At 40.2% G+C, this 18915-nt stretch overlaps 3 protein-coding genes across 27 annotated transcripts in view; 1 reads left to right on the top strand and 2 right to left on the bottom strand.

Annotated features, from left to right (window-relative positions):
• CLHC1 (clathrin heavy chain linker domain containing 1) overlaps positions 1 to 1913 on the bottom strand; it is a 62068-nt gene extending 60155 nt beyond the window's left edge. For 8 of the 21 annotated variants that reach the window (XM_054547566.2, XM_024242475.3, XM_054547558.2 and 5 more), the window contains exon 1: positions 1544 to 1635. The gene's annotated coding sequence lies outside the window, so the exon portion shown is untranslated. Of the gene's footprint in view, positions 1 to 1310; positions 1489 to 1530; positions 1697 to 1801 lie in introns of those variants that run through there. The other 13 variants (XM_063713432.1, XM_063713433.1, XM_063713436.1 and 10 more) reach the window with 11 other exon arrangements.
• Positions 1914 to 2123: 210 nt separating this feature from the next.
• RPS27A (ribosomal protein S27a) lies at positions 2124 to 4912 on the top strand. The gene is made up of 5 exons (XM_054547568.2): positions 2124 to 2182; positions 2673 to 2727; positions 3422 to 3507; positions 4132 to 4263; positions 4731 to 4912. The coding sequence occupies exons 1-5, from the start codon at positions 2135 to 2137 to the stop codon at positions 4878 to 4880; spliced, it is 471 nt and encodes a 156-aa protein (XP_054403543.1). The 5' UTR covers positions 2124 to 2134; the 3' UTR covers positions 4881 to 4912.
• A 1021-nt stretch (positions 4913 to 5933) lies between these two features.
• Positions 5934 to 18915, bottom strand: part of MTIF2 (mitochondrial translational initiation factor 2) — a 32762-nt gene continuing 19780 nt past the window's right edge. For all 5 annotated transcript variants that reach the window (XM_054547550.2, XM_009237303.4, XM_054547549.2 and 2 more), the window contains 8 exons: positions 18690 to 18829; positions 15641 to 15765; positions 13338 to 13542; positions 12724 to 12976; positions 12244 to 12384; positions 9310 to 9474; positions 6601 to 6741; positions 5934 to 6134 (listed from right to left, as the gene is read on the bottom strand). In XM_054547550.2, coding sequence (XP_054403525.1) covers positions 5962 to 6134; positions 6601 to 6741; positions 9310 to 9474; positions 12244 to 12384; positions 12724 to 12976; positions 13338 to 13542; positions 15641 to 15765; positions 18690 to 18829 — 1343 coding nt within the window. In that variant the 3' untranslated portion in view covers positions 5934 to 5961. The remainder of the gene's footprint in view (positions 6135 to 6600; positions 6742 to 9309; positions 9475 to 12243; positions 12385 to 12723; positions 12977 to 13337; positions 13543 to 15640; positions 15766 to 18689; positions 18830 to 18915) is intronic.

The raw sequence follows: 18915 nt of genomic DNA, 5'->3' as shown, positions 1-18915 counted from the left end.
GGGTTTCAAAGACAGATGGAATGAGCAACTGTGTCAAATACTGCCGACAGATCAAATAAGATGAAATGACCATTGAATTTAGCAACATGGAGGTCATTAGTGACCATTACAAGAGCTATCCGATCAGAATGGTGGGGACAAAAGCCTGAAAGGAGTGGGTTCAGACAACGGAAGGGAAAGATTAGAGACAATATGTACAAGCAACTCTAGGAAATTTAGTTGTAGAGACTAGTTGGCGGACTATGGGATGAAAAATGTTCCAGGAGGCAGGGCGTGGTGGCTCACGCCTGTAATCTCAGCACTTTGGGAGGCCAATGAGGATGGATCACTTGAGGTCAGGAGCTAGAGAACAGCCTGGCCAACATGGTGAAACCCCATCTCTACTAAAAATACAAAAATTAGGCGGGTGTGGTGATGGGCGCCTGTAATCCCAGCTACTCGGGAAGCTGAGGCAGGAGAATTGCTTGAACCTGGGAGGCGGAGTTTGTAGTGAGCTGAGACCGCGCCACTGCACTCCAGCCTGGGCAACACAGCGAAATTCCGTCTCACGAAAAAAAAAAAAAAAAAAGTTCCAGGAAGAAGAAACGATTGGATTCTTCAGAAATGCCAAAACACGGGAGAGCATAAGTCAGGAAATTAAATTAGCTTAATTTACTAAAATGTAGAGTAATGGGTTTAGCAGATTAGGTTGTAAGGAAGGCAGAGGCTGAATGTCATTCCAAGAAATTTGAATTGTATCCTGAAGATGAGGTATTTTAAGTAAAATAATAACACACATTTACCTTTCAGAATGAATATTTTGGAGGCAATAGTGAAGGTAGGTTATAAAGGAGGAAAGACTGGAGAGAGATAAGGAGTTAGATACGGAACCCCTACAAGAGAAAATTAAGGTCTGAATTTGGGGATGGGGTCGCAGAGGGCAGAGGATGAAGAAATAAATACAGAAGACATTAGAAAGGACTCTGGTTTGTGGAGTGGAGAAAGGACAGGGGGAACTTGCTTCTAATTGGCCTCCTTGCCGGAAGAAGCACCCCATACATACTCCAAAAACTTCCTCTCAGATCAAAGACTCCCAATGCCCAAATTTGGAAATTCTACAACTAAATAACCATTCTGCAGGTTTCTTTTCCGTACGGCTTCACTTTAAAATTTGGAAATTCCTGAGATTTTTCAACATATTAAAGCGTGTCACACTAAGGAGTGACACACAAGACCCAGACTCTTCCCTAGGCTGGGAGAGACTCGGCGGTTGAAAGCAGGGAGGGGCTACAGGCGAGAAAGAGCTGAACCCCCGCTTCCGAAGATTTCACCTATTTTTCAGTTTGCCTGGAGCAGGCCACGCAGATTCCCTTCCCTTGGAAGCCCAGGGAGCGTCTGGTAGATTGCTGACTCTCTGCCCATCACCGTCCCTGCAAGTGAGTGAAGGACACCTTTCGTGCCCCGCACCCTTTGCCCCTCCCTTAACATTTGCTCCTAGTCACTTCCGGCCCGTTCCCACGCTCCGGAAACCACTATTCCGCTTCATCCTACCTCCAGTCCTCACCGGAGTCCTTTTCTCCAAACACCGACTTCAGTGCTTAGAGATAGTAACTAGGGAATCTGGGAGGTGGAACTGCATCTTGGGACAAGTAGTCCAAGGTAGAAGAAAGCAGTGGAGAACTACAATTCCCAGAATGCACTTCCACTTCCTACCTCTTCCCCAATGAGGCCCCCCCCCGACCTCCTTTTAAAAATTCTCTTAGCCACGTTGATTGTACGGGAAAAGCCTTTTTAAAACATTTTTTACGTTGCTTAAACCTACCATTTCGAAAGCATTCCTAAGGCTAAAGTGAGAAATAAGCCCAGGCTAAGGAGAGGAGAAACGAGGTTCACGTTCTAGTCTGGCACCGGGTTGGATTGTCGCTGGGACGGCGGTCAGGCATTTGGTGTGGTCGCCTAAGGGGTGGGTCCTTCGGAGGGAGCTCCGGGAAACCCCGTGGGCCTGCGCGGCGTTCTTCCTTTTGGATCCGCCATCTGCGGTGAGTGTCTGCATTTCGGCTGCTCTCGGGCTAGCACCCTATGCTGCGTTCTCTTGTGATCCTTGACCTAACCCGTCTCTTCCTTTTCCTCAACTTCAGGTGGAGCCGCCACCAAAATGCAGATTTTCGTGAAAACCCTTACGGGGAAGACCATCACCCTCGAGGTACGGGCCAGGTGGTCATGAGGAAGCCAAGGTCCGAATAAGGTCCTGAGGTGGATTTTAGGACCGGCGCTGCTTTCCATGTCTTAGACCATGATTCCGAATTTGGGTTCTAAAACTTAAGCTTTGAAATGAGTACCTTTTGCTGAGCAACGACCTAGAAGTGATTTTCGGTGGCCAAAGGCTGGGCCTGTCTCCTCTCGAGGGGTTCTAGCTAGCTAGTTAAAACGGAGGAGCTGCGGTGGGGAAGGAGACGCTCTGCCCGCCGGGCACGAGCACGTGTGGCCCTGCGGCCGCCGCCCGCTCTGGGCTGGGGAGATGAAGGTGCTTTCCGGTAGCTGACTTGGGACGTTGTCCACTGGGTGGGTAATTGGTCTCTCGAGTAGGTTTCACCCCTGTCGCTGGTTCGGTTCAGTGGTAATTGTCAAACTAAATGAGTTCTGCTGTAGTTCCTTAATGTGTAACCAACATACTTTCATTTTAACACTCATAGGTTGAACCCTCGGATACGATAGAAAATGTAAAGGCCAAGATCCAGGATAAGGAAGGCAAGTAGTATTTTGTAGTTAAGAAAACTTAACCTGTGGAGACTTCGGCCTACCTGTAGGTGCTAGACATACCTGCTCTTGGTGAGGGGGGAAGGGGTCAGATTGACAAAGTGAAATACTTGTGGAATAACACAATAAACATTGGTGATCGGGGAGCACAGTACCTAGATTGGAATCCTTGAGGTGTATTTCACTTGCGTGAATTTGGACACTTATTTATTTTGTGTGAGATGGAGTCTCTGTCGCCCAGGCTGGAGTGCATTCGCTCGTCCCGGCTCACTGCAGCCTCCGCCTCCCGGGTTCAAGTGATTTTTGTGCTTCAGCCTCCCTAGTAGTGGGGATTACAGGCGTGCACCACCATGCCCGGCTAATTTATTGTATTTTTAGTAGAGACTGGGTTTTACCATGTTGGCCAGGCTGGTTTTGAACTTTTCACATCAAGTGATCCGCCCACCTCGACCTCCCAAAGTATTGGTATTACAGGTGTGAGCCACTGCAGACAGCCAAGTATTGTCCCTAAGATTAAATGCGGTAAAATGTGATGTGTAAAGATTTAGAACCATGCCTAATATCTAGTAAGGGCTTATTGTCAGCCGTTAGTATCATGTATTTGATTAAGGGGTGTTACCTTATAAGTCTGGAGCACATCACAGGCTTGGTGTGCTGTGACTTAATTTTTGTTTTTTCTCATTAGGAATTCCTCCTGATCAGCAGAGACTGATCTTTGCTGGCAAGCAGCTAGAAGATGGACGTACTTTGTCTGACTACAATATTCAAAAGGTCTGTCTAGGGGAAGAGCAGCCTCTTTAAAATAAAAAGTTATTTTGGAAATTTTTTATTTTACTTTTTTTGAGATAGGCTCTGACTCTGTCACCTAGGGTGGAGTGAGTGGCGCAGTCACTGCAGCCTCCACCTCTCAGACTCAGGTGGTCCTTCCACCTCAGCCTCCTGTAGTTGGAACTATAGGCACCCTCCACCATGCCCAGGCTGGTCTCAAACTCCTAGGCTCAAGTGATCTTCCCACCGTGGCCTCCCAGTGCTAGGATTACAGACGTGAGCCACTCCATGTGGTGTATTTTGAACATTTTGACACGCAAAAGGGGAGAATGGCATTCGATTAGCAGTAGATTTTTAGGTAACTCCTATACTGATACTTGAGAAGCACTGCTATAGTTTCTCCCATTATGAATTTTGCAAGTTGCATCCCATGGTGTAATGTAATGCATTCTTTAATCTCCCTATAAACTGTTAGTTAAGAATCAGATACTTTATTGGGGTTGGGGGCTGCAAGATTCTCTCATAAATGCTACTGTGTACTGCTGCTTTTAATTAGAAGACGCATAATGTTGGGTGTGCCTGTTCTTAGTGGAATCATGAAAGCTTGCTTCATTCTTCCATTAACAGGAGTCTACTCTTCATCTTGTGTTGAGACTTCGTGGTGGTGCTAAGAAAAGGAAGAAGAAGTCTTACACCACTCCCAAGAAGAATAAGCACAAGAGAAAGAAGGTTAAGCTGGCTGTCCTGAAATATTATAAGGTGAGCCAGTTAAAGTGATGGGCAGAATGTCAGCAAAGTCTTGGCTTATGTGGAAAACTTAATCTTTATAGTACTTGTCAATATTTTCTTGGCCTGAAGTATCCAATATTATCCCACTTTGGTTTAAATGAAGTATTCTGGAAATGAGAAATTCAGACTTTCTGGGGTTTTTCCTGTTTGGTATTTGAAATCAGTTATGTAATAGGGTTCTCAGTTTAAAGTCGGGTTTGGGTTCAGGTCTTTACCTTTGTCTACCACTTGCAAAGCTGGCCTTTAGTGTTCAAAAGTCCCAAGACTTCTGAATGTTTTCATTGTAGCAATAATAACTGGTGAGAATTTAGGGTGCTTTGGTTTGTAAGCACGAAAACTACCAGTATTACAGTTAAAAGCTTAAATATTTTGAGTCACTTAAATTAGACTTCAGAATATGTTGTAAAATTATCTTACAGCAGGTTTGTGCTTTTCAGGTGGATGAGAATGGCAAAATTAGTCGCCTTCGTCGAGAGTGCCCTTCTGATGAATGTGGTGCTGGGGTGTTTATGGCAAGCCACTTTGACAGACATTATTGTGGCAAATGTTGTCTGACTTACTGCTTCAACAAACCAGAAGACAAGTAACTGTATGAGTTAATAAAAGACATGAACTAACATTTATTGTTGGGTTTTATTGCAGTAAAAAGAATAGTTTTTAAGCACCAAATTGATGGTCACACCATTTCCTTTAGTAGTGCTACTGCTATCACTGTGTTAATGTTGCTTCTGGGGATTGTGTGACCCAATGGTTTTGTATATCTGCCAGGTGCCAAGCACTTGTACAGGTCTTGATATTTTTCATTCTTAGACTACCTATACTTTGGCAGAAGTTATATTTAATGTAAGTTGTCTAAATATAAGCCAGTTTGTGTTTCTGTCCATTTCTTGACCTCAACACAATAGACATTTGGGGCCAGGTAATTCTTTGTTGTGGGGTGCCTATAATTCCTACGCTTTGGGAGGAGCACGTGAGCGTCCAGGAGTTCAAGACCAGCCTGGGCACCATAGCAAGACCCCCATCTCTGTAAAAAACAAACAAAAAAAAAACGTAGGCTGACTCTTATGGTCCTGCCTACTCGTCCTGCCTACTGGGGAGTCTGAGACAAAAGGATCCCTAGAGCCCAGGAGTTGTCATTAATTATGCATTGCACTTCAGCCTGGACAAGACCCTGTTTCCAAAAAAAAAAAAAAAAATGCATCCTCAGTCTCTGGGTGGTTTCAGTGGAATGTTTGCTGTCTGTTCTACAACTGTTAGGAATTTAATGTTTGTTCGGGATGTATCCCTATAAAGGAATGATTACTTATTTGTACTGTTAACACTAAAAGACAGTATAGTTTCAAGCAGGACTGGGGTAGCCTATCTTCCTTCGGAGCTCAATTCAGGGAAAGCTGGTTCACTTGATAAGCCTCTTAACTAAAGCATACACTTGAAAGAAATCGGTGATGTGTAAATAACAATTCCTTTTTACCATATTGCCAGTCTTTCCATTCAAGGATTTCTAGCTGGAGGCATCCTTAAATAAGATTTCCTGTTTCTGAGCACTTTTGACAGTTTGTGCAAATGCATATGAACACATGGTAAAACAACTTACTTTTTGGCCAGTAGTAGTGCATTTCTACCTTCAAACAAACAACACGTTGAGTTATTTACATTTTTAATGTAATTTTAAAATCCTGGATCCCAAGAAGTCTTGGCTTGAATTTGCTTTTCTTCATAACAAACAATTCTATCTCCCACTTGAAATTCCACATTTTCTTCATCTAAACTGAGACCACAATCCATTCCCGTTTTGACAATTGAAATGTCATCTTTATGGTGTTTCAATGAGGTTAATGAGCCTTAAAAAGATAATTTAAGGTTAGTATATTCAATAAATGATAAGTACCTACTAAATATTACATTATGTGGTGTTAACCAGGAAATTACACTGAAATTCTTAAAAATTTTATGGTCCTGTCAAGTTAAATGATGGGACTAAATACCAGGGGAACTCCCTCAAAAATGAAGTTTGCTGTGAATAAGAGTTGATTTGTAGCAAAATAACCTAAATCTCCTATTTCAAAGGTAAACACAAACTTTTTGCTGAGGATAGGATGGTACTCAGGACTTGAATGGGTAAAACCAACATACATCTCAGGCAAAGGGAACCCATCAACTATAGACAATTTAGGAGTTTCAATAGCAATAAGAAATGGCCTGAGCTGAGATTATGGGCATGAAAGATGAACAGATTTCAGATGGTTATATAGTCAACAGGTTTTGGTGACTGGATATGCTATTATAGGAGATTTTGATGTTGCTTACCCTTCCAAATTACATGTCCATTACGGGTTAGTTTAAATTTTTTTTGTTTTTCTAACTGTCCCTTTTGGACTCTGCAGCCAGCCACAGGAACTTTTTTCTTCCCTTCTGTTACAGAGAAGGTAGCTAGTATAGATGCCTCACCTTTAGGAAGAAGAGAACATTAATGTGTAGAAAACTAAAGATTTTGAGAAATACATAATTTCTGACATTCTGTGGTGTAAGAATTAAAGGTATGACAAAAATCCAAATTCATGCCTAGAAAAAAGTCTGGGTTTCTTTAACTCCAGTTTTATTTTCCTGACCAATATTAAGAATAAAAATGCATGCAAATCTTTGGCTATTCTTTTCTTTTTCTTTTTTTTTTTTTTGAGACGGAGTCTCACTCTGTCATCCAGGCTGGAGTGCAGTGGCGTGATCTCGGCTCACTGCAACCTCCACCTCCGGGGTTTAAGCGATTCCCATGCCTCAGCCTCCCGAGTAGCTGGGATTACAGACGCCCACAACCACATCCAGTTGATTTTTATATTTTTAGTAGAGACGGGGTTTCACCATGTTGGCCAGGCTGGTCTCAAACTCCTGACCTCAAGTGATCCACCCGCCTCGGACTCTCAAAGTGCTGAAATTACAGGCGTGAGCCACTGCACCCAGACATCTTTGCCTATTTTTGTCTGCTCCATGAAAACCTTGTTTTAAGCTTTCCTTCAATATATTTTCTAGAGTAGATCATCTATCATTACTTTATTTCTCTGTTTTTTGGTTTTTTTTTTAATTTTTACAGATGGGTCACCCAGGCTGGAGAGCAGTGGCATGATCATAGCTCACGGTACCCTCAAGCTCCTGGGCTCAAGCAGTTCTTCTAGATAGCTAAGACTACAGGTGCGTGCCACCATGCCCAACTAACTTTTTTATTTTTATCTTTTTTGTTGTGGAGGCTGGTCTTGAATTCTTGGCCTCAAGTGATGCTCCTACCTCAGCCTCCCAAAGTCCTGGGATGACACGCATGAGCCACTGCACCTGGCCTCATTATTTTTCATTTTGCCACAGGTAATTTATATCTACTTAGAAGTACTAATTCTACTAATTCTGAGTCTGGTTTTTTTTTTTTTTTGAGATGGAGTTTCGCTCTTGTTGCCCAGGCTGGAGTGCAATGGCGCGATCTTGGCTCACCAGCAAACTCCACCTCCCGGGTTTCAAGCGATTCTCGTGCCTCAGCCTCCCAAGTAGCTGGGATTACAGGAATGCGCCACCACGCCTGGCTAATTTTGTATTTTTAGTAAAGACGGGGTTTCACCATGTTGGTCAGACTGGTCTCTAACTCCCAACCTCAGGTGATTCGCCTGCCTCGACCTCCCAAAGTGCTGGGATTACAGGCATGAGCCACCATGCCCGGCCAAGTCTGTTTTTTTTCACTGACTAAAAATACAAATTCCAATAATGAAGTAACAGGCACTATAATGAACCAATTTTCTAGGGTGCTATTTTACTAGTGTTATTTGTTAGTGTTATCTGACTGGTGTCTTTGCTTAATCCTAGAAACCCTCATGACTCAGTTTTCCAAATTGCTCTTAGCACAAGAACATAAAAATCTCTGTACGATCATGTTGAGTAGGTCAGAAAAACCTAAAATAATAAATCTGTTATGTAGACCAAAAATGCAAAATCAAATCTCATCATGGGGAAACACTGGACAAATCCAAATCAAGGTACATTCTACAAAATAGCTGGCCAATATGCTTCAAAAATGTCAAGGTCAAAAACAAAAATTGAAGAACTGTTCCAGATTAAATGGAGCTCGAGAGATATGACAACATGGATATATTATAATCCATGATCCTGGACTGGGGAAAAAAAGTACATTGTTGGGACAATGGACAAAATGTGAATATGGACTATGTATTAGATAAGAGCATTGTATAAGTGTTAAATTTCCTGAGTTTGATTAGTTCTGTAGTTTTATAAGATAGTATCCTTTTGCTTAGCAGATGTACATATTTAGAGGCAAATGGGCACTATATCTCAAACATTTTCAAATGGTCCAGGGAAAAAACATCGTTATGTGCATGGAGCAGGACAAAAATGAGGCAAATAGGACAAAATGTAAACAACTGGTGAATTAGGTAAAAGATATATAGGAGTTCCTGGTATTTCTCTTGCAATTTTTCTGGAATTTAAAACTATTATCACAATTAAAAGTTAACCAAAAAAAAAAAAATCTACGTGGGGAGGAAAAAAAAATAGATGAGGTGATTTAATCAATTTTAAATAAACTCAGTCTTTACTCTGGCTATGATATATGCTAGAAACAATATTTTTAAATATTTAATATTTAAATGTAAATTTTCTTCTTATGGTAGACTTCTCTGCCAGCCCCACAACAAAGTCAACAGCTCTTTCCATGACACTGTTAATAATCTTTATGCGTTCAATAGTAGTGTAATTTGTATTATAATTATTTGTTCATATTTAAACTGGAGGGCAAGTTCTTAATTCCTTATTTGCTTTTGTATCCTCAAGGCACAGGCACAATGTGTTACACAGGGCAGGTGTTTACATAAGAAGTTACAATGGATTCTTATGGTAGTCATTTTTTTCTAGAACACAGGATGTATCTTTCAACATTGAAAACGTTTCCTCTAAGCTTTGCTTTGAAGTGCTATTTATAGCACCTAATATACTAATTTTTAAAAGTAACATTCAGTGATCACTCACCTACTGGGTGCTCTTCCACAGCACAGGGTAATCTGCTGCTCAGTTCCTCTTGCAAATCTTCAACAAGACGGTAAATTATTTTGTGAAGTTTAATTTTTACTCCTTTTTTTGCAGCTGACTGTTGGATAACATTGCCTGCATTCACATTAAAGCCATATATAACACCTAGCAAACAGAAATACAATCAATGAAGTAGCACAACGATTATATTATAATCATTTATTTGTCTTTCAAGCAGAAACTTGAATCTAAATTGTTTTATTTTCTAAATTAAAATAGCAAATAAGAGGCCGGGTGCAGTGGCTCACGCCTGTAATCCCATCACTTTGGGAAGCTGAGGCAGGCGGATCACCTGAGGTCAGGAGTTCAAGAACAGCCTGGCCAACATGGTGAAACCTCGTCTCTACTAAAAATACAAAATTAGCCGGGCGTGGTGGTGGGCACCTGTAATTCCAGCTACTCAGAAGGCTGAGGCAGGAGAATCGCTTGAACCCGGGAGGCGGAGGTTGCAGTGAGCTGAGATCACGCCATTGCACTCCAGCCTGGGCAAATAGAGCAAAACTCCATCTCAAAAAAAAAAAAATAGCAATTAGAGGAGGTTAGAAGGTCTATGACTTTTTTTCTCACCGAAACTAGTAAATTTTCCAATTGATGAAAGAATTTTATAAACTGTATTGTGGCTTGTTTAACAAAGAAAATTTCTTTATAATTTTAAACCCATTCATTTAAGGAACATTCAGTGCCTATAACGTGTAAAGCAGTATGCTAAACAAAATTTGGTTTTCATACCAGAGAAATAAAAACACAAAAAATGACCAGGGCTAAAATACTATTCCTTCATTTTAATAACAATTACATTATTAAATTATAATCTTATTGTCTACAATTTTTGTGGTTTGCACTTAGGTATTCAGATGGCCAAAAGATGCCCAAAAATAGTGACTTACAGGGGTGGAGGGAAAAATAGTGACTTAATTGGTAAAGATCAAGAGTTATTTTTAAGAAGCAAGTTTCATGGAGCTGGCCATTTTACCAAAAAACAAATAATGTATTTAACTGTAAATACTTTGGGAGAAAAAAAAGCAAAACACTCTTGTCTTAAACAAAATGAGTAAAAAAAATTAACCTGGATTGGGGCGGTGACTCACGCTTGTAATCCCAGCACTTTGGGAGGCCAAGGTGGGTGGATCACCTGAGGTTGGGAGTTCGAGACAAGCTTGACCAACATGGTGACACCCTGTCTCTACTAAAAATACAAAAATTAGCCAGGCATGGTGGCAGATGCCTATAATCCCAGCTACTCAGGAAACTAAGGCAGGAGAATCTCTTGAACCCAGGAGGTGGCGGGTGCGGTGGGCCAAGATTGTGCCACTGCACTTCAGCCTGGGCAACTGAGCAAGACTCTGTCTCAAAAAAAAAAAAAAAAAAAAAAACCAACCCAAAAAGAAAAAAAAGCAAAACACTCTTGTCTTAAACAAAATGAATGAAAAAAATTAACCCAAACAGTTTAATCAGGAGAAAAACACAATCACCTTGAAAGTCCTATCATTAAGAAGTCATTCAGGCCGGGTGCAGTGGCTCACACCTGTAATCCCAGGACTTTGGGAGGCCGAGGTGGGTGGATCACCTGAGGTCAAGAGTTTGAGACCAAACTGGCCAACATGATGAAACCTCATCTATGCTAAAAATATAAGAATTAGCCAGGTGTGGTCGTGGGTGCCTATAATCCCAGCTACTCGACAAGCTGGGGCAGGAGAATCGCTTGAACCCAGGAGGGAGAGGTGGCAGTGAGCCAAGATTGCGCCATTGTACTCCAGCCTGGTTGACAAAAGCAAAACTCCGTCTCAAGAAAAAGAAGTCATTCAATTGGCTAGGCACAATGGCTCATGCCTATAATTCCAGCACTTTGGGAGGCCAAGGCAGGTAGACCACCTAGGTCAGGAGTTCAAGACCAGCCTGGCCAACATGGTGAAACCCTGTCTATACTAAAAATACAAAATTAGCCGGGCATGGTGATGCACGCCTATAATCCCAGCTACTCTGTGGGGGCTGTGGCAGGAGAATCCCTTGAACTAGGGAGGCAGAGGTTGCAGTGAGCCGAGACCGTGCCACTGCACTCCAGCCTGGGCAACAGAGTGAGGCTCTGTCTCCAAAAAAAAAAAAAAGTCATTTCAATATCTTTCAATACACTATCTATATTACAGCACAGTACTAAGCCAGTCAGTGCCTACCAAATACTTTTAATTAATCAGTTAGATGTTACCTCTATCCTTTTCAGTAGTAGAGGTGATATATAACTCTAATCAAGTTAGGTTTCAAAGAATCTCTTTCCTAAATGATTCCTAATCACTCAACAATGTTTTTGCTTTACTAGGTGTTTGACTTATTTAACAGTCATGAGTCCCCCTTTTTGTGTATCATAAATTCGACTAATAAAGACAGTTCCCTGCCTTCTAGGCTTATAAAGCTAAAAAGACCTTTTACTGTAAAAAGATACGACATATAAAGTTATCAATTACCAAAGATAGGTAGCCAAAAGTAAAAGATGAAGGAAAGAACTGAATAGGGTGATTACAGTGTTAGGAACATTCAGAAGTCTAATGAAAGATATGAGAATCAACCTTGGGATAGTAAAGAACCAGGAGGAGTAGGGAGAGGGGGCAGTAATGGTGCTTTAAAGAAAAAAAGATAAAAGTGACCAGGTCTTGAAATAGTTCCCCAAAATTGCAGTACGACCACAACAAATGGAGCTATGGCCACAATACTGCACATCCTATTAAGTTTCAATTGCTAGCTGGGACTGGACTATAGCAGGAAGGGTGATGCTGATAGGAATAAATGTCAGGTGTGACAAGCCAAGCAACAAAAGACAGAAGCAGATGGTTCACTGTTATTTGCGGAACACAGATTAACAAAAAGAAATGGAATCCTTACCATCAAATGTTTCAGCAAGGTTAACATCATTTGCACTAATATCACCCACTCCAAAATGTACTAATTCTAGTTCACACTCGTGTGAAGCATCATAGGTATCTATAATGTTCAAAATGGCCTCAACAGAACCATCAACATCACCTAAATACAGAAAAAGTTTATAATTGTTGCTTTTAAGAGTTAGACATCAGCAGACATAAAAATGACAATAATCTATTTAAAGCCATGATAGGAATGTCATTTATCACTAAATCCACTTTTATTTAGGCTTAGCATTACACATATCTACTTGACTTAATACCATATAATGAGCCAAACGTACATTTACAACAAAATCAGCAAGAAATATGTTGACTATGAAAATCTCTCCTAAAATATTGAAATAATTTTCATGTAAATGTAAAGGCCCAAACTATGAGAATAATAAAATATATATATATTCAAAGAATGAACTGTAATGTAAAATCTTTAAAAAGATACCTTTAATAATCACAGAAAGTACATTTGAATCTCTTTCCATTTTCTCTTTTGGCTTTAAGGGTATTTGTTCTTTTCTTTCTAAAAACCGTAGAATTGATCTCTTCTTCCACAGTAGATTGCCATACTTCTCACGGGCTTTCTGATATGCTTCTTGGTGTTCCTTTCGCTTTTCTTCTATTATTTTCAGATCCTGTTGCCCTTTCTCCTGTTCTTGTTCGTATTTCCTCCAGTCAACAACTTCACGTGCCCTTGGCTTTATAGGGGAAAAATGCATTATTTAATGAAATAGACATCAATAACTGCTAGATTAAAGCCTTTGTGTTGTCCCGCATTAGGAAATTAGCTTAACTCATGTATGAAACTACTACTTTTATAAGTTTCAAGAAACATGTAAAATTTTAATTTGAGAGCCTGTATAATTGAAATGATTTAAAAATCTTATCCCCACCCCCCAAAATTCTATAGTCTAACGCTAAAATAGCACAACTTGCATCCTCACAGCCCCTTATAATCTAGATTTGTTAACATTAATAGACATATTTGGTATAACATTGTAAACTGGCATTTGAAATCATTATATTATATCTAATATATAGGAATTAAGCTTGATACACCTCAGATTCTACTTCAAGAATTTCTTCTCCTGCAGAAGGAAGGTCTCTCCAGCCTGTAATTCCCACTGGCATGCTGGGATAGGCCTCAGCAATTGTTTTTCCATTTTCATCAAACATTAAGCGTACTTTTGCCCAACATTTTCCAGCAACCAGAACAGAGCCTTTTCTTAAAGTTCCTCTTTGAATTATAGCTGTAGTAACGAGACTAAAATGAAAATAAAAGTATATTTTTAATGTCATAATGTACTTTAAGTAGAGCAAATATATCTTTATGAAGTTTAAGTTATATAAACGTGTATACACAAGATTAATTCCACCACTTCTTAAGCAGTTTTTCATACTATAAAAACATTTCAAAGCTGGGTGCAGTGGCACATCTGCAATCCCAGCTATTCAGCAGGCTAAGGCAAGAGGATCACTTGAGCCCATGAGTTCAAAGTCAGCCTATCAAGACCATTTTAAACAAATTTATTTGCAATAGCCAAGAAGTAGAAGCAACCCAAATGTCCATCAAGAGACAAATGGACATTGCTTCCAAAGAAAATGTGGATTTTACATACAAAGGAATATTATACAGTCTTTAAAAAGAAGGAAATTGGCCAGGTGTGGTGGCTCACGGCTGTAATCCCAGCACTTTTGAAGGCCAAGGTGGGCGGATTGCTTGAGCTCATGAGTTTGAGACCAGCCGGGGCAACATAGCAGGACCCTATATCAATTTAAAAAAAAATAGGCTAGGCACAGTGGCTCACACCTGTAATCCTAGCACTTTGGGAGGCCGAGGCGGGTAGATCACCTGAGGTCAGGAGTTTGAGACCAGCCTGGCCAACATGGTGAAACCCCATCTATACTAAAAATACAAAAATTAGCTGAGTGTGGTGGCACGCGCCTATAGTCCCAGCTACTCGGGAGGCTGAGGCAGGAGAATCACTTGAACCTGGGAGGCAGAGGTTGCAGTGAGCTGAGATCACACCACTGCACTCCAGCCTGGGTGACAGAGTGAGACTCCATCTCAAAAAAAGAAAAATTAAAAAATAAATACATATTAAATTTTTTTAAAAAAGGAAATCTTTTCACAGGCTACAACATGAATGAAACTCTAGAACATTATACAAAATGAAATAAGCCAGTTACAAATGGATACATATTGTATGATTCCACTCATATGAAGTATCTAAAGTAGGCACAAAATAAAAACACAAAACAGTGCCAGGTGTAGTGGCTCACGCCTGTAATCCCAGCACTTTGGGAGGCCGAGGCGATTGGATCACCTGAGGTCAGGAGTTCGAGACTGGCCTGGTAAACATGGCGAAAACCCTGTCTCTACAAAAAATACAAAAATTAGCCAGGCGTGGTGGCGGGTGCCTGTAAATCCCAGCTACTTGGGAGACTGAGGCAGAAGAATTGCTTGAACCCAGGGAGTGGAGGTTGCAGAGAGCTGAGATCACGGCCACTTCACTCCAGCCTGGGCAACAAGAGCAAAAGTCCATCTCAAAAAGAAATAAATAAATAAAAGAAAAGCAGAAAACAGAAAGGTGGTTGCCAAGGGCTCAGGAGAGGGACAAGGGTAATTTTAAAAGGTGTATAGAGTTTCAGTTTCACAAGATAAAATAGTTCAACAGATCTGTTGCACAACAATGTGAATAAACAACAATACTGAACTGTATATTTAAATATGGTTAACATAATAAATGGGATATTAGGTGTTTCTTACCACAATTTAAAAAAAAAATTTCTTATAAGGTTATGCTAAGAGAAGAAGCAGGGAGCAAAGTGTTCTGACAGAATCTTAACCCAGTTTCTATCCCAGTCTCCATCAGCTAAAGGATTACTCACAGTTGTTAGAGAGTGTAAAGCAATGAGAAAACCTCTCTTGCTGATACGGAGGAAAATTCAAGCACACCACTTCAAAGACCTCTCTGCGTATTATATTAATGGGTGAAGTATAAAGAATTTACAAACCCTAAAATGCAACTATTGGTATTTCATTCTAATTTATGTTATCTATAAGACTTTACCAATTCAGCTGAGTCAGTGAGGAAAAAAAAATAAAACAAATTGAACTACTTATGTCACCTAAATATGACTACTAGATGTATATGGATAGTTGCTATGGTCTACTGATAATAACTGCATTTTTGTGTTCTTGTGTTAGTACAAACAATAAAATACTTTTTAAAACAAATGCTTTGAAAATATTGTTCACGAACTAACAATAACATGCAACAAAAATAATATATTGTCATATAATCAAGTCACAAAAACCACAGAACAAATTAAAAAGGCAAGCATTTTAAGAGTCCTACCCTCTTCCTTTGTCTGTGAAAGACTCTATTACTGTTCCTTCCACTGGACCATTGGGATCTGCTTTCAATTCTAACATTTCTGCAAGAGCAACTGTTGCTTCTGCCAAAGCCGTCAGATTATCGCCCTTTAAGAATAACAAAGGTTGTTAATACACATTAATAAATATTATCTGTAAATGTAAATACCAGCGACAGAAAGTCACATAATCCTTGCAAGTTATATTATACTTTTCTCTTTAATCATTAAAAGCATGATTACTCAATTTAACAAAGAAAGGAAGGGAGGGAGGGGAAACAAAAATAAAAAAGAGAATGGGAAGAGTGGAAGAGAGGGAGGGATCAGCAAGAAAACCTGAGCCATGGACAGACCTTGCAAGGAACAAGTGGCTATTTTTTTTAAAGGATGGCCACTGGTGGGCTTGTTACTATCCCTTTCATAAACACATGCAATGCTTCATTCATTTTCTTTCTCCTCCGTCTGTCCCTACAATTGTGTTTCCTTCCTCTTGCTTTCTTTTTTTGTTTAAGTTCTATCCAACTGAACAAGATTTCACATCTATTATTTCATTTGATCAACTCAAGAATCCTACAAAGTATATCAAGCATGACTTACCCTTATTAAATAAATGAAGAGAAAAAGCACTAACTAGAGATCTAGGCTCTAAGCTGTGCTTTATAACCACCCAGCTATGCAGCCTTTAAAAAAAATCACCTCACCTCCCTGGATCTCCTTACCTCAACCATAAAATGAAGAAGCCGGAGTGGGTGATTCTTTTACCTTTCATGGTCTATGTTTACTATGCTCTCTAGGGCTCCAAGATCACACAGCTGATTAACTGGTGATGGAAATGGAACTGAAAGGCAAGGCATTTTTCCACTCCTCGTATCAGCTAAGAGATTGCTCACAGTTGTTACCAAGTATAAAACAACAGACAAGGGCTGGGCACGGTGGCTCATGCCTGTAATCCCAGCACTTTGGGAAGCTGAGACGGGCGGATCACTTGAGTTTAGGAGTTCAAGACCAGCCAACATGGTGAAACCGCATCTCTACTAAAAATACAAAAAATTAGTCAGGTGTGGTGGCACGTGCCTGTAATCCCAGCTACTCAGGAGGCTGAGGCAGGAAAATCGCTTGAACCCAGAGGCAGAGGTTGCAGTGAGCCAAGATCATGCCACTGCACTCCAGCCTGACACACACAGCAAGACTTCATTTCAAAAAATAAAAAATAAAACAATAGACAACTGTAAAACAAAACAAAACAAAAAAATTGACTAAATACTTTGCTTACCCCCCCACTTATTCCTAGTATTTATTCCAATTTACAAAATGCTTCTCCAAAAAGCAGAACTAGAGTTGTTTCCTTGCATGAAGTAATCCTTTATATATCTTGGAAAAGAAGGCCTCATCTTACCTCCCTGCCACTCTCTTCCAATCCCCTCCCTTCCCTTGGAATCATCTCTGACACACCTCCAAATCTGCCTAAGCAGCTTTACATCTACCTACTCATCTGATGGTATCTGGCCAGAAAAGGTGGTCAACTCTTCAAATATTTTAATTTTTTTTTTTAGACAAGGTCTCACTTTGTTATCAAGGCTGGAGTGCAGTGGCATCATCTCAGCTCACTGCAACCTCCGCCTCCCTGGCTCAAGTGGTCCTCCAGCCTTAGCCTCCCCAATAGCTAGGACGACAGGCACATGCCACCAAGCCAGGCTAATTTTTGTGTTTTTATATAGACAAGGTCTTGTCATGTTGCCCAGGCTGGTCTTGAACTCCTGCCTCAATGGATCTGACCACCTCGGCCTCCCAAAGTGCTAGGATTACAGGCATAAGTCACTGCGCCTGGCCAAATATTTTAATCTTATTGTAGTAAGCCTAACATTTGGCTTTCGGAGTGTAATAACAATTGAGGGATAGTGTAGAAGATAACAAAGTAAGGTAGCATTTTATAAATTTCAGAGAAAAAGATGCACAGTTTTACTATTAATGGAGGCATAATTTCTAAGTATCTTGGAGGTACATTTAGGAAAAGTAAAGATGAAATGAGATTTAATTGGAGGAAGGTGGTAGAGTAACCCACCATCCCTTCAGTGAATGATCAGGAGAAAAAAAAGGCTATATTATAAATAAACTTTGTAATATAATAAGGATGGACAAAAAAGGAAATTGTTACTTAGCAACAACCTCTATAGGGTAAGAGAATTGGAAAACACTGATATGAGGCAAGCACTGAGTTTCCTTGGTGTTTATATTCAAGAAAGAACAGATGGTAATCTTAAAGAAAATGGAATTCATTATAAATAACATTTTAAAACATGTAGCAATGTAATCCACAAAAACATTCAGTCAATCAATAACAAAATCAACCTTAATATTTAATCTTGGTATTCGTGAACTTTTTGTTTAAATCTCTTAAATGCTGTAAGGCCTGTTTTCCACTTGTAAGAGGCATGAAATATAAGCACTTTTTTGTTAACAACTGGATTTCATTTCTCCTTAAGACAGTCTTTGGTCAGGCATGGTGGCTCACACTTGTAATCTCGGTGCTTTGGGTGGCCAAGGTGGGACAATGGCTTGAGGCCAGGTGTTCAAGACCAGCCTAAGCAACACAGTGAGACCCTATGTCTACAAAAAAATTTAAAAATTAGCTAGGCATGGGGTGGCACCTGCCTGTAGCCCCAACTACTCAAGAGGCTGAGGTGGGAGGACAACTTGAGCTTTGGAGGTCAAAGCTGCAGTGAGCTGTGATCGCACCACGTCTTTATCCTACTATTTCCCTTATTCACCATTTATTCTCATCCTAAGTATCTCATAATAAAAAATATATTCCATTTAGACTTGACTCCACACTGATTAGCTGGTGACTGACCTCTCTGAGCCTAACTCCTAATATGCCAAACCAAGATAATACCATCTTTGCCTGCCACCAAGAAAACTTTTTAAAAACAACACAAAGTATGTACATCAAAATGTCCTTGAGATGTAATATACTGTGTGCATTATGTACAGCATTCCCATCCAGGCATATTTATATGAGGTCCCCGCATTTACCGTAAGTGCGGAGACAGGCACTGCTTGAACATCACCTCCATAATCTTCACATACCACATCATAAGCCAGCAGCTCTTTTTTCACTTTCTCAGGATCAGCCTCAGCTTTGTCACATTTATTTATGGCAAGAACAATAGGAACTGAAAGAAATGGAGTTAAAAAGAGTGAAAATGATGACACCTTCAATTCCAGGTATTCACAGTGAAAGACACCAACTTTCTGTTCT

This window comes from Pongo abelii, chromosome 12 (assembly GCF_028885655.2).
Source record: "Pongo abelii isolate AG06213 chromosome 12, NHGRI_mPonAbe1-v2.0_pri, whole genome shotgun sequence".
Classification (NCBI taxonomy): domain Eukaryota; kingdom Metazoa; phylum Chordata; class Mammalia; order Primates; family Hominidae; genus Pongo; species Pongo abelii.
Note: the sequence above shows the minus strand (reverse complement) of the source record. Positions and strands in the feature narration are given on the sequence as shown.